At 29.6% G+C, this 13,827-nt stretch overlaps 1 protein-coding gene across 1 annotated transcript; it reads right to left on the bottom strand.

Annotated features, from left to right (window-relative positions):
- Positions 1 to 7,691: 7,691 nt before the first annotated feature.
- LOC118071084 (brain-specific homeobox protein homolog) lies at positions 7,692 to 11,905 on the bottom strand. Its single transcript, XM_035090042.1, has 3 exons — positions 11,156 to 11,905; positions 10,733 to 10,982; positions 7,692 to 8,219 (listed from the first exon to the last, which is right to left on the bottom strand). Exons 1-3 carry the CDS (start codon positions 11,498 to 11,500, stop codon positions 7,969 to 7,971), a joined length of 846 nt encoding a protein of 281 aa, XP_034945933.1. The 5' UTR covers positions 11,501 to 11,905; the 3' UTR covers positions 7,692 to 7,968.
- Between the last annotated feature and the right edge of the window lie 1,922 nt (positions 11,906 to 13,827).

Below are 13,827 nucleotides of genomic sequence, written 5' to 3'. Positions count from 1 at the left end.
TTTGACAACAACCATTTATAGTTGCTATATATTTCATGATCCTACCAATAATTACCATTTAATACGCATTAAAGCTTGTATAGCTTATGAGATTATTAAAAATAATAAGATAATAATTAAAGACATGTCATGTTAAGCAACAACAAACATTGTCTTACTGTTGTATTCGGCCTAATACGCTTTGCCAATTTTGGCCTTTCATTCAATTTTATTTTAATTTTGTTTATCATTAAATATCATAAGTAAAAAGCAGCATTTTATTATTATCATAATTACTTATTAATTAATTAATATGATCAATAAACAATACATTATTTGAAATTAATAAAGTTGAAATAAATGTTTTTCATATTAAAAAAAAATAGATTGTTGTTTAGCGGTAGGACAGGTCCACCGTTAAGATTAAAAAGATCTTTTTTAATCTTATTGTTTATATTATTATTATTATTAAAAATATTATGATTTAATTTTAAGGCTGATACATAATATATTAAGTTTCACACACTGCTTAGATCGCCAATGAAGATCCCAAAAATTTGTATGGAGTAAAGCTTAAGTGATCCTAATTGTTAAAAACAATTATAAACAAACTAGAGAAATTTGTAAACGACATAACAAAAAAAAAACAAAATAATAATAAAGTTGTGCTCGTTGATTTTTAAATAAGAATAAAATTAAAAGAAATGTGAAAAAGTTATTCTAGCTAAAATATATATTGTGTTATACAAGCTAAAGCCAAAAGCGCTTTTTGTTTCGTACTAACTGATAAAATTTATCAACCTTAAAGAAAATATTATCTTGGCATTTAATTATTCAATTATTCTGACTTTTTTTTTTTAGATTAATAATTATTTAAAAAAAATGAAATAAGAGTTGAAGATTTCTCAATCATTATATTGACGTTCAAACGTATTATCTGTGACATTATGAAGTTTATTAATTAAGTAATTTATTAATTAATAATGATAAAGTTAAACTAATTAATTGATTAATAAAAGAATAACGTTATATTTAATTATTTGATTGTGACATACCTAATGCATGCTTAGTGAAATAATTACACAGTATACAAATATTTAGGTATGATGAAGCTTTAGACAATGATTTAAGATCGTCTTCAATAGTGGATGATAATAAATAAATAATAAACTTTATTATTATTAGTATTACTTGTTGTATTTCAATAATTCTTTATTATCCAGTATTTTCCCTATTTAGTTTTATTCAGAATGTTATGTATTATGAGAAATATCGAATAATAAATTTGAACTGTGAGTTACAATGAATTCTAAAGAAAGTTTAACAATGTATAAATAATTTTCTGATGTCTATAAATATAAATAATTTTTTTTTTAAATATTTAACTCGAAAACTAAAAATATACTATAACAAAACATATATACTGAAATGTTATTTCAAATAATATTTAAATTTTATATTAAATGTTGATAATATTGTAGTGAAAGTAAATAGGACTGATGTTAATGAAAAGACAAAGTTGTATACAAAGAATCAAATGATTTTATTGAAGATTGATAGAAAGCTTCAAAAGACCACTTACATCAGAAGGGGCGAAATTGCCTAATTGATTCATAAAATCGAAATGTAACATATTGATATTTATTGGTTCTTTTTACTCATCTAACTAGCAGTTAAAGTAGATTATTTGTGTATTAGGTATCATAATAATTTAAAATTCAATTTATAATTGTTCTGGCGATACTCGAAAACAACTAATTCAAAGCTAGTGATTAACGAGCTTTATTTCCACCGGCAAGGAAGAAAAAGTTACGAATAATTTTCCGCTAAATAATTAATCGCCAAAAACCATTAATGTTGATATTCCATGACAAAATATTTTGTTATTAGATGTATTTTCGCCCATTGTTTTATCAGATTGTGATATTTTGATAAAATGAAATGTAACCAAGACTTTAAATAACTTATTTCATCTTCAACGCAGCTTCACTGATAATTTTTTTATCTGATATTAAATTTCACTTTGTCTCGTTGGCTATTCTATCAAGCATAAGAGCAAAAATGAGAACACTACTAGTGATTTGAAAAAGCTACGACACATTGTGATCAAGAGTCAACTTTTTTCACCCTGTCACCCTTAGAGTATGTACGAAGAAAAATATACTGAAGACAAAAAAAGGAGAAATCGAGTGAGTCTCCAGTCTTTACTTCTTTAAACGTTGGTGATAGAGTGGTTGAAAGGTGAGTACCACTCGACAAGTGCCGGAAGAGCAGAAGAGGAAAGAAAATGGAAAGGGTGTAGGCTTGTTCCCGTAGTGTTAGAGTTCTAGCAATGAACGAGAGGGGGATGGTTTGAGCTCGCCTTTATGCCGCAAAACGAGGGCCTCTTCAGGAGATCAGGGGGTTTAGGTTCATAGGTGAAGGCGACTCCGTGACTATCGTTGAATCTTCCACAGTAATTATTTTTAAACACGCCGTGTAGATATGAATCTTACCCATTGTCGGAGTTTTTCTCACTCTCTGTGTTGGTCCTCATCCTCCTCTTTATCCTACAAGGGCACGAAACAGCTCTGAACTCTTGATGATATCTCGTGGCCGGTTGTAACTAAATAACCAGCGACTAATTGGAAGTTCTCGCCTCGTCAACGCTCTGTCGCGACTTGCTTCTCTCACGTTATGGCACGTATATCTTCAAATTATCCCTAGAGTGTATACCTTCTTTATCAAAAGCTAGCTTACTTTGTTGTAGACATTATAATTAGTACGTTTAATCGTTAGGAAAATAAATTTTCTAATAAAAATAAATTTTTCAACCTGAAAAAAAAAAGATTTACTTTAATGAATAAATTATTTTAATTCTTTTACTTATTTAGAATATGGGGTTCTCGTCTTCTTTGATTTAATAACATTATAAATAATTTCAGAAAACTTTTTTTAAATTTTGGTTTGCAGAAAATGGTTCTTATTTAAATATTAAATTAATAGTACTGATTTTTTTTCTAATTTCGTTAATTAATTTAGTTTGTTTTTATTTATTTAATTTAGCACTTTGTGTTAATCAATTCCATTCTCATTCAGTAGTACTATGACATTTTGATCAGGCATTGAAGGTTCATTATACTTTTCAATATCAATTATTGCATTTTTTTAAATACCAAACTAGTAATAAAAATTTCCATCATTCCATTTAAACAATTTTCTTCTATTTATGATAAAAATAAAATATCTAAAAATACTCTTCAATATGTTATATTTAAATTGAAAATTTCATCATAAAATATTTGAGTTGAATATCAATAGCCTAGATGTTCATTTGTGTTCAAAAAATATAACAAAATTACGAAGAAAGTATTTATTATTTATAATATCAAGGGAATTGATAGCAAAAAAGATTATAGGGGATAGATAAAGACAATTAATGAACTTGAAATATGATCTAAAGGTTAATAAAGGAAAAAAAGTATCTCACCTTTTGTTGATTGTTTCCAGATATAATTTATCCAATTCTTTGCTCTGACAGTTGAATCGTCACGTCTTCTGGTCACTCGGTGGCTCCAACATTTCCACTTTGACAACAGGCAAATCGAATCAGTACCACCCTCGTATGTCGTCGACAATGTTATTTGTTAGTGGAAGTATTGAAGTAACCGAAGGTTGAAACGAGGCCAGATTGCTTGGTGATCAAGTTAAGCGGCACGTGGCCCAAGTAAAGCTGTAGATAGAGTATAAAATTCTCCCTTTTTTCTCCGCCTCTTCTTTTATCCTTGATCACTTACCATACCAGCTTGCTGGAGAATATAATACTCAACCAAAGTACAACAAATTATCCAAGCAATTGGAGTAGGAAAAAAAAGAAAGAGAGTTGATACAAAGAACTGCAGGATTTATCAAACGGATGAGAAGTCGAGTGACACGCGCCGACGTCTTGACAGCTTGTTAAGTTAACGGGGCTTTACATTGTTGTTCTCTGTGTTACGTCTATATGCCATTCGACTATTTAGTCTTTAGTCTTTATTCTGACAGCTCGTCTTGCTTCTGAATCTCTTGATATTTTTTTAAGCAATCCTCGTATCTTCAGTACGGAAGTACACTTGTCTTGAAGTCCAATAAGGTAATAGCACAATTGGAAGATCCATTTCCTTATTATCCAGATGATTAGTGTATTGTCTTTGCTTTAGATAAATATTATTGGATGATGGAAAATTTTTGGATCACTTTCTTTCTAATTGAAATAGAGAAAGTTATTTTTAAAGAAAATATTTAGACTTTTCATAAAATTGAAATTGAATCAGTGATATTTTTGCTGATTCCTCAAGGGAATTTGTAAATCATTAAGAAACTATTAACTTATTTAAATGAATTACCATTTCATTGATTCAAAAATTCAGTAACATTCTACTGATGTTCATTCAAACAACATAAATAAGTTGAGTGATTTCAATTCACTAAAATTTCAATACTCAATATGTCAATAAAATCATCAATTATTCAGCTAAGACTTAACTATTTATTTTTATCTGTGTATTTAAACTTTTTAATATGTTTTTATATTTTATAAACTTCTATAATTTACTTTCATTATTAAACAAAAAATATTTCATCAGTTAATAATCAATAACAAAATAAAATGCCTTCATTTAAATTAATTTTAGCAGTGAATTTATTTTGATTACAGTTTAAATTATTTCCAATGAAAAAAAAAATTATTCCAATAGTTTGAATGTAACTCAAAAATGGTTAACATTAAAAATATTAAATATTCAAATAAAATAACATTGAAAAAAATTATTTAATTAATAAACCTCACTATAAATTTTTCTATTTACCACTTTTTGTTGGAAAAAAAAAAGATTAACTAGACATAATAATACTTTGAGTGTATTTTAATTATTTCATTAGTTATCTTATTGGATTTTTGACAATTGTTGTCCACTTTTCTCCCCATAATTGACGTTGGAATTCAATGATTAGATTATTAAGGTATACCTGTGTACATGTCACCCATGGTGTGATCCCTTTCGGGACCTGTGATCCTGACCCCTTCGACTTTATTATAGAAATAACCCTCGCTCACTCACATTATGTGAGTGCATATCGGTCGAACAACCCTCCTGCGAGAAAATAATGAAAGTAATGGAGAACACGCCCACTGCATTTAGTCTGCGCATCCCCTCGAGCTTTTCTCTATCGTTTCTTTTTTCCTCAACTTTATTCTCACATTTTTTCTCCCTTGATCCTCCAGCGCGTTTACCTGTCTTTCTCTACGCGTTTGAGCTATTGTAGTACCAGTCACTTCATTGTCCTTTATTTGATTATTTTTGCCGCATTCCATGCTATAAGCAAATGAAGGGGGTACGCTATTTCTCCCCTTTATTTACGTACTGTAATAATAGGCGTCTTAACTAAATCTAATAAACATCATAAATGGCCCGTGATCTCATTAATTTATGAGTAACTATATATACAGACCAGAGTTTCATTCTACAATCGACGGGTAAGCAAGATAAAAGATATACCAACGAGTCGGAGACTTCAAAAGCTCACTGGGTGAGATGAGTCTTCAAATAATAAAAGACCTTAGGAGATTTTAGATAAAAGTATATTGTTTGAATTTTTTTCGTCTTATCAAAAATGCTTGACATTTTTTTTTTTCGTCCTTTTTATTAGCTTCATATTATTCAATTAGCTTTTGCAAACGCTTCAGATTTATTGTTTTATTAATATTTTCTAAAAACTCATTCAATGTTAAGATTTAAAAATCATTTGATGTTTATTCAATATAATTATTATCAATCTCTAAATAATTATAATATCATTACATTATTAGCTTTTAAATAATTTATCATTTTCCAAATGACCTCTTTTATTTAAAATATAAATATAAAAATCACACAAAAGATACGATTTCTCATTGAATATTTTTCTATCCTCAAACTTCACATATTCAGTTTAGTTGAAAATCAATTGGCAGCAAGAAAAAAAATGGTTTTTTTTATTTAACAAATTTACACTGTTTATTACTTTTGCTAGATATAACTGAAGTGCTTTCAACACGAATGATGAGTTGAATTATTCTTTCAAAATTTTTTTTCAACGTTATTCATGATATATCCTCTGTGATACATGTATATATTCCATACGCTCAATGGTTCCATGCTCCAGCGATATATCTCGCATTTGAGAACGTGCCCCGTGATTTCGTCCCGATAACGCGATTACGAGAACCCTCTCTCCTCTTCTAGCGCTTTTCATTCCCTCCTCTTGTACCCTCTAACATCATATTCAGTGTACACTCACGTTCCTATTTCCTCCACACATCATCATGGACTACAACAGAACAGAACATACATGTGTACATTCATGAGAATTATGTAGTAGTGTAGTAGGTAGCTCTGATCCCTCGCAATTACTTCCCATTATCTGGGTATTAGGATTCACCCTCCAACTGCAAGCATGACGTATTCTTCATGACTCCACCCCCGCAATCCAGGCGCCATCAGGGCCGACTCGAGATCCCTCCGTAACCCTCACGAAAATTATCGTGGTTTTGTTACTTGCCGCAACAGGTTCCGTCGGCACTTCCATCTTGATTTACTACTTTTTTTCTTTCATATTTTTCACTATTTACATTTTTTTAAGTTCATTCTATCTAACAGCCTATAGCTTTACAATTTATTTCGCAAAAGAAAAGATTAAATTTCTATTAAATTTGAAGTGTATGTAATGAAATGTTTTACTCAATCGCAGATTATATATAATCAAATAACTTGTTAAGAATTTATAAAATAAATTGTTTTGTTAATTATACTGTTTATACAGTTTTATAATTTTTTATATTTTAAATAATTCTGACATTAATTGAGAGAAAAAATATAATCAGATTTCGAATAAACATTTTCCATGTTAATAGACAAAAAAAATAAAATTATTATATTTTATTAATTAAAAGTAATAAATAATTATCAATGATATCGTATTTTTATTAAATAAAAAAAGTAAAATAATATTAATTTTAATTTATTCAAACTTTATGAGTATTATTATCATTTTTTTTATTTTTTACAGCATTTTAAGTGATTCTGACATGTGTCAGTCGTGACTGATTATTTACAATGTCGTAAGAAATATTTATGTGCACTTTTTTGTTCTAAAATCATTTTTTTGTTCTACGAAATAGTAGTAAAGTTTAGTTAATATATAATTTTTTATTTAATGAAATAATTATTCTTTTTTTTCTTAAATCTCATTCTAACTCCAACTGCAATTTCAATATTTGCCAAAATTGCAAAAATACTTATTTTTTACATCAGTTCGTTTCGTAATAAATTAAATGATTAATAGATATATTTATAAACTCTTTTAATAATAAAAAGAAAAAACTTTATCAACAAAAATTTCACATGAAATATCGGTAATCCCAGTTTATAAATAATAAATAACTAATCTTTATGAAACAATATATTCTTGATCTTTTTAGCACAGTAACGTAGACCAAGAATTTATCATCTTTTAATTAAGAATTAAATAATTAATTTACCAATTTAATAATGCGGATTAATATCCTAGTGTTTTTTTCACTTACTTTTTTAATTTATTTATCTTCAATAATTAAAAGTAACTTAAAATGATTCATTAATATCAAATGATAAACTTCTTTTGAACTATTCTTTCATTAGCTACAGAGAACTAAATCACAGATTACACTCTACACTTCTCTAAAAACAACTATATTCACTTGAAATACTAAAAATGTTCAGCTCTTTGCATTGCAACACTTTCAATATGCTTTCTTCCATTTTCTTCAAGTTAAAATTATGTTTTATTCAATTTTTCCAAATTCATTGGACGCAAATTAATGAAACTTTTTTAAGTTTTATCATCAAATTTCAGTATGATAATCATGAATAAATGATAAAATAATACATAGATTATTTGTAAAGTCTTCAAGAATAATAAATGAACTTTGGATAATAAGTAGTGAATTATTTCTCAGCGATGTTGACGTTGAAGAGCTTGATTTTGATGTGATGCAAATGACAAATTTGTTGAATGTGAAGGCCGAATAAAACTACCAGGTGATGATGATGAACGTCTTAGAGATATATTGTGTGTAGATGATTGAACAGGCGATGGAGCTTCATCACCAAGGACATCAATTTCATCAGAGTCTGAATCCGCCGCTGCATCACTACTTGCCCGGGATTCACGACCGCCATTCAATGAAAAGTCAACTGGTCTTTCTGAAACAACAAACAGATTTTTATTACCAATTATCCAATCATTCTGTTAATTATAATTTTACAATAAATGTAATAAAATAACTATTTTCATGTACATAAATGAATCATTTTATTCATATAAAAGCAAAAAATTCGAAATTGAAGCATTTAAATAATTGATATTTGATATTAATCCGTTAATTAAGAATAAATAATTAAAAGCTGTTTCTCTATAAATTGTAATATCATGTTTAATATAGATAATTAATATTAAAATGATTATTTTATGTAATGAAAGAGCAAGTATTAGTAGATTATAGGCTTTATTGAATTCAACATAACAAGTTCATTTGCTGCAATCTACAGCAAATCCAAGTGTTTAGAAACAAAACACTTAAAGTGGTTACAATGTTAAACATCATAAACGAACTATGGCAATTTCGTAGACGACTTTAAAACGCTTTTTGCTGTTTACCAAAATGCTATAGTTTGTACATGCTGTTCAACATTGTTAACACTTAGGGGTTCAATTATTAAACACTTTAAATGATTTATCACTAGACACTTGCAGCGTTGTCTGACTAAGCCAATATCATATCTACTTCGATGATTATTCTCAAATATTCCATCATATTACAATACATTTAGATGAAATAATATTCTGTCCTGACTTTTGAAAAAGAAATTATTATTATTTTTTAAATATTAAAATGACCTTTTCTGAATGTATGACTAAAGTTGATAACGAAATAATATCATTGATGAATAGTCAAAAGAAAAAGAATTCATTTTAATGTACACGGTTACGAGTTAAATATTCTTGTAATTGTGAAGGTAGGTGTAGCCGAGCACTTAGCCGATAATTGACTAATTTTCTTGAAGGAGCCGCGAATCGGGACGAGAAATCATGGAATATAAGGAGGCGTGGAGTATGTTGAACTATACATGAGCAAGAGTGAGAAGATGCAAAAGACGAAAAGGAGCTTGCTTGACTTCCCCACTTGAAAGTTGCAGAAGGTACTCTCACTCCTCTCCCTCTCTTTCTTGCTCAAGGTTTGAGTCTCAAGACTTGATATCTTCCTTAGATAGACGAGTCCTTCTTAACTCTGTTGCAACCTCTCTCACTCTCCCTCCCTCAATGTCTTCTTGGTCTTCTTGCCAAGGAAGATGTCTCAGGGTAACTTCGTTAGCCACCCCCAGTGAAGGAGAACGAAGCCATCTTGGCTACGAGCAAGTAAATGGGGTTAGACAGATGCGATGTGGTGACTTCAGATCGTGACAAGTATTCTGAAGAGACGCGTAGTTATCTGCAATTATCAAACGCGATGGATGCAAAAGAGCCAAGAGAAATTATTTCTTGCTTTCTAGAAGAGGCTAATCATATTACAGTTATCTATTTTTATCATCTAAATGATGAAAAATTACTGTTAAATATTGGCTGTTAACATTTTCATTTTATCATCTAGTTCTTTTAAAACTTATTTTAATTAATATAACAATAAAAAAAGTCCTATCTTCAATAATTTGCTAAGAATAAAGTTCTAACTATTCTCTCATAACTATGACACAATCTTCATAAAAATGACAATTAAAATTCTAATATGAAAGTTAAATATCATGATAAAAGTAGAACTGCTTTTATTAATGAAGATATAGACATTGATCATCAATGTCTAAATGTCCTTTTTTGGTGAGTGGCATTTGTTATTTAACTTATTGGTATTCTCCAAAGTTATCCATAGAAGGATATTTACAAACTTTCAGACATTTTATGACAGAATCATATATACTATCAAATTTTAATGATATTTAATGTAAAAGAAGTAATAAATGCTAAAAAGTTGAATCATAGTTATCATAGGTTAACTATTTATAAAAAACATTGACTAGATGAAAGGTATTGAAGGGACAGAGTATTACATGCCAATACTTCGATAATTCAATAGTCAAATTGATTAAATTAAAGTTTAATAAAAATACTTTTCTGTTTTTTTTTTCATTTAGTTTTGGTAGATGGTTCTAACAGGTCACACATGTTGAGGCTCGTGAGTGAAATACGGAGGAGAAAGGTTTATTGTCGAAGGTGCAAAGTGGTTAACGATGTCGGAGGACTCAGTGGTTAGTTTGGCCGGAGAAATAGATCGGACGACGTATATTCCCATATATTATCCTATCCAATGTATATGACCAACTTTCTAACGACAGGATGACATAGATGAAACATTTTCTAACTCAACTGAAGGATTTCATTCACTACCTAATGATTAACTAATCATTTTGCTCAATTAATCAGGATCAGTAGAAATTTTATTAACTTTATCACCAATTAGAAATGCTAATTCAACCATTTCTGCTAAAAAAACAAAAAAAAAATTAATATTCTTCATTTCAATTTTTATAAATAAATAAAATCATAAATTTACTGGTTGATTTTTCTTTTTGAGCTTGGAATATTACTTTAGAATTATTGAGTTGAAGTTTTCAAGATATTATAGATGTCAATAAATGAGCAATAAATGTAAATAATGAATAACCTGCAGGAGAAGTGACTGAAGACGATTGTCCTCCACATTGTTGCGTATTGGTAATATTATTATTATTGTTTCCATTGTTCATCTTTCTCAGTTGTTTCTTATGCTTCATCCGTCGGTTTTGGAACCAAGTTTTGACCTGTGTTTCTGACAAATGAAGGGCAGCCGCAAGCTCGACTCTCTCTGGGGTACTCAGGTATCTTTGGGCTTCAAACCTGGCTTCAAGACCTGCTAATTGCTGGTCACTGAATACCTAAAGAAAAAATCAATCATTACTTCTAATTGACTGTAATAAATACCGATTATTACTTTATGATGATAACATAATGAAAGAAATTACTGAAAACAACTTTTTTTAGGTTATTTTGGCTTTTATTGGAATTTTTTTTTTAAATGTACGAAAAAAATATTATGATGAATACTTACAGTTCTGGCTTTCCGACGGCGGCAGTGTTTTAAAGCTGCAAGTTCACTGACACCAGGAACAACACCAACACCCATGCTAGTAGTTCCAAACAAAGGTCCAAGAAAAAACGCAGCAGCTGGAGGACCCGTCGGATAACCGGGCAAAAGACTAGAAAATTGTTGATACTGTTGATGATGAGGAGTATGCGTTGGTGCAAGTTGGTGATGCAACTGTCCGTGATGAGTATGTCCAGCAGCATCAACAGTACTACGACTTAAAATATCCTCAATCAAGAAAGATGTTCGACTTGCAGAAGTTGCATTTTGTTGTTGAGGTTGATGTGGTTGGCACGTTGACTGCATCATATTGATACTCGAATATATTAATAATAACTTACGTAGTCATTACAATAATTATTTTACAGTATCTTTTACAATTTCATGTTCGTATTCACAACCTGAAATTAACCATTAAGTCACTTGCACAACGCAATTATACGTTTCATTATTGATAAATTCACTAGACAGATCTCAATAAAAAAGCACACCAATTGGTTCACGTAAGTAATATTAATCTCATGATAAATCTCATTAAAAAGTGTTGACAATTTTTGGTTTAAACAATAGATGACCTAATAAGCACTTGTATCACTCGTTTGTTTCCTTTTCAACTAAAGATGTTGACAACACGTGTTAACGTTGGCAGAGTAATGTAAGCCACTGGCATCATTTAACCCCCTATCGGTCCGTCAACCTGCCGATTGAGCTCGTCTGTTTCCTCTTCCCCTTGTGCTTTCATATCATCTCTCTCTCACTTGGTCCTTTTCACCCTGTGCTTTTTCATGAGCCAAGTGGGTAGTCGCGACGCCTCGTGTTGATTCGTTGGCACTGCAACGCCGCGCTTCATTCCCATTGGCTCACTACCTCCCAATAGGCGGGAACATTTAATTCCCGTTTCCATAGAAACTCAACCCGTTGTGAAATTCCATGCTCGCGGATTCGAGAAGAAGCTATGTGTATGTGTATGAAATCCTCATGAATTTCTTTTCCTTTCTGGTCCAGTAGCACAAACTGATAAATCTACACATAGAACGAGTATACAAGAATGTGGATTCCTTTAACAATTGTTTGTTTATATGATGCCTACGATATATTGTTGCCTGATTCGATGCTGTTTTATCATTCATATTTTATTGTTGATCAAATTTTTATATGCAGAGAGAGTTGTTTAATTATTGATTGATTATTAGCATTTATATAAGCGAGAAATTTTATTATGCCCTAATCAGCGTTACATTCAACAATATGATACTGCTCACAAAAAAATTAGGTTAAGTAACCTCATTATAATTTCAATATCTGATTAATTGATGAATGTTTCAAAGAATTTTAATTTTTTCTATCGACACAATTGATTTTAATTCATTGTTTATTGCTTTCATGAACTTTTTTTTAATTTTATAACTTTTTAGTGCATTTTATTTATTTTTAGTAAAGTGTTCTCAAAAATAAATCTGTAACATTGATGATTCATTTTAAAATGAAACAATTTGACAGGTAAGTTTATCTTTCAATTATAATCTTCCAAGTAATCTTCCAATATAATAATTTGTATTTAATTTTATAGATATAATTTATCATCGTTGTTAAAGAGAATATCTTACAAGAAAAGCTTTAAATAAAAATACACAAGCATGTGAACAAGGATGGAAACGAAGGATTAGATTACTGTTGCTTATGGCATAGTATACAGAACATTTCCTGTGATCTAAAGTGATATACCTACATGTTTACGTACAGATGCAGTTTATGCACGATGCATGAGAGATGAACTACGTTACCACAGTGTTATGTATTGTATGCTCCTTGCTAACCCGCACTCAACCCTTTAGTCCATATAGAAACGTTGGTTGCCGTTGTGGTGATGCAAATTATAGGAGGTCATTCCGCAAGATTGATCAGTGAAGCCGCTTTACAAACTATCAAAGCTGTTACAAATTATGTGATTCGTCAATTTATTTATTACAAATTTCGGTTTTTGATCTAATAACTAGGAAAACTACTAATTGGCTAATTATTATTCAAGCAATTGGATCAATGTTTAATGGAATACTTGCTCTTTGGAGAATTTACTTTATCCAATGATAGTTTCATTACTTCAGATAGTTTACAGAATACAGCATTGAAATAATAAGAAGAGGTATTATTTATGTAATTAAAAAATTAATTTAGTTTTTTTTTTTACATTTGCTTCATTATTGAGTTGGAATTTATCTTTTATCCTTTTGAACATCTTCATTATTGTGAAATTGTTTCACATTTATATAAAGTGTATATTAAAATTCTTTTGATATTAATAATGAAATATTACGTCAAAAATTTATTGAAGCACTTAATTGCAACCAAGTTATTTCATAAAATGTTTAATATTAACGAAAATTATGACTAATAATTTAAATTCATGTAATTATTATTTCCATACATTCTATTGTATAGTTTAATACAACTTTTATCAACGGATAAATTAACTTTGATTACAGGTCAGCAAGGAGATAAATTGAATTTCACTATGAATGCTACAAAAACCTGTGGACAAAAATATTTACCAGGATGCCGCGTGTCAGCAATAAACGAGCAATTGCAACAGTGATTATTGAGTAAATAATGGAGTATAATTGCGTTATTGGCGCGTG

The sequence above is a fragment of the Chelonus insularis genome, unplaced genomic scaffold (genome assembly GCF_013357705.1).
Source record: "Chelonus insularis isolate UGA/USDA-ARS -01 unplaced genomic scaffold, ASM1335770v1 contig_130_pilon, whole genome shotgun sequence".
Lineage (NCBI taxonomy): Eukaryota > Metazoa > Arthropoda > Insecta > Hymenoptera > Braconidae > Chelonus > Chelonus insularis.
The sequence above is the reverse complement of the archived record's forward strand: the minus strand, read 5'-3'. Positions and strand labels throughout refer to the sequence as shown.

Excerpts from the sequence above, each read along its gene's own strand:
- LOC118071084 (XM_035090042.1), bottom strand. The coding sequence starts at position 11,500 with ATGATGCAGTCAACGTGCCAACCACATCAACCTCAACAACAAAATGCA. Across the intron at positions 10,983-11,155 it reads GCCGTCGGAAAGCCAGAACT|GTATTCAGTGACCAGCAATT; the intron begins GTAAGTATTCAT and ends TTTTTTCTTTAG. Across the intron at positions 8,220-10,732 it reads TTCAGTCACTTCTCCTGCAG|AAAGACCAGTTGACTTTTCA; the intron begins GTTATTCATTAT and ends TTGTTGTTTCAG.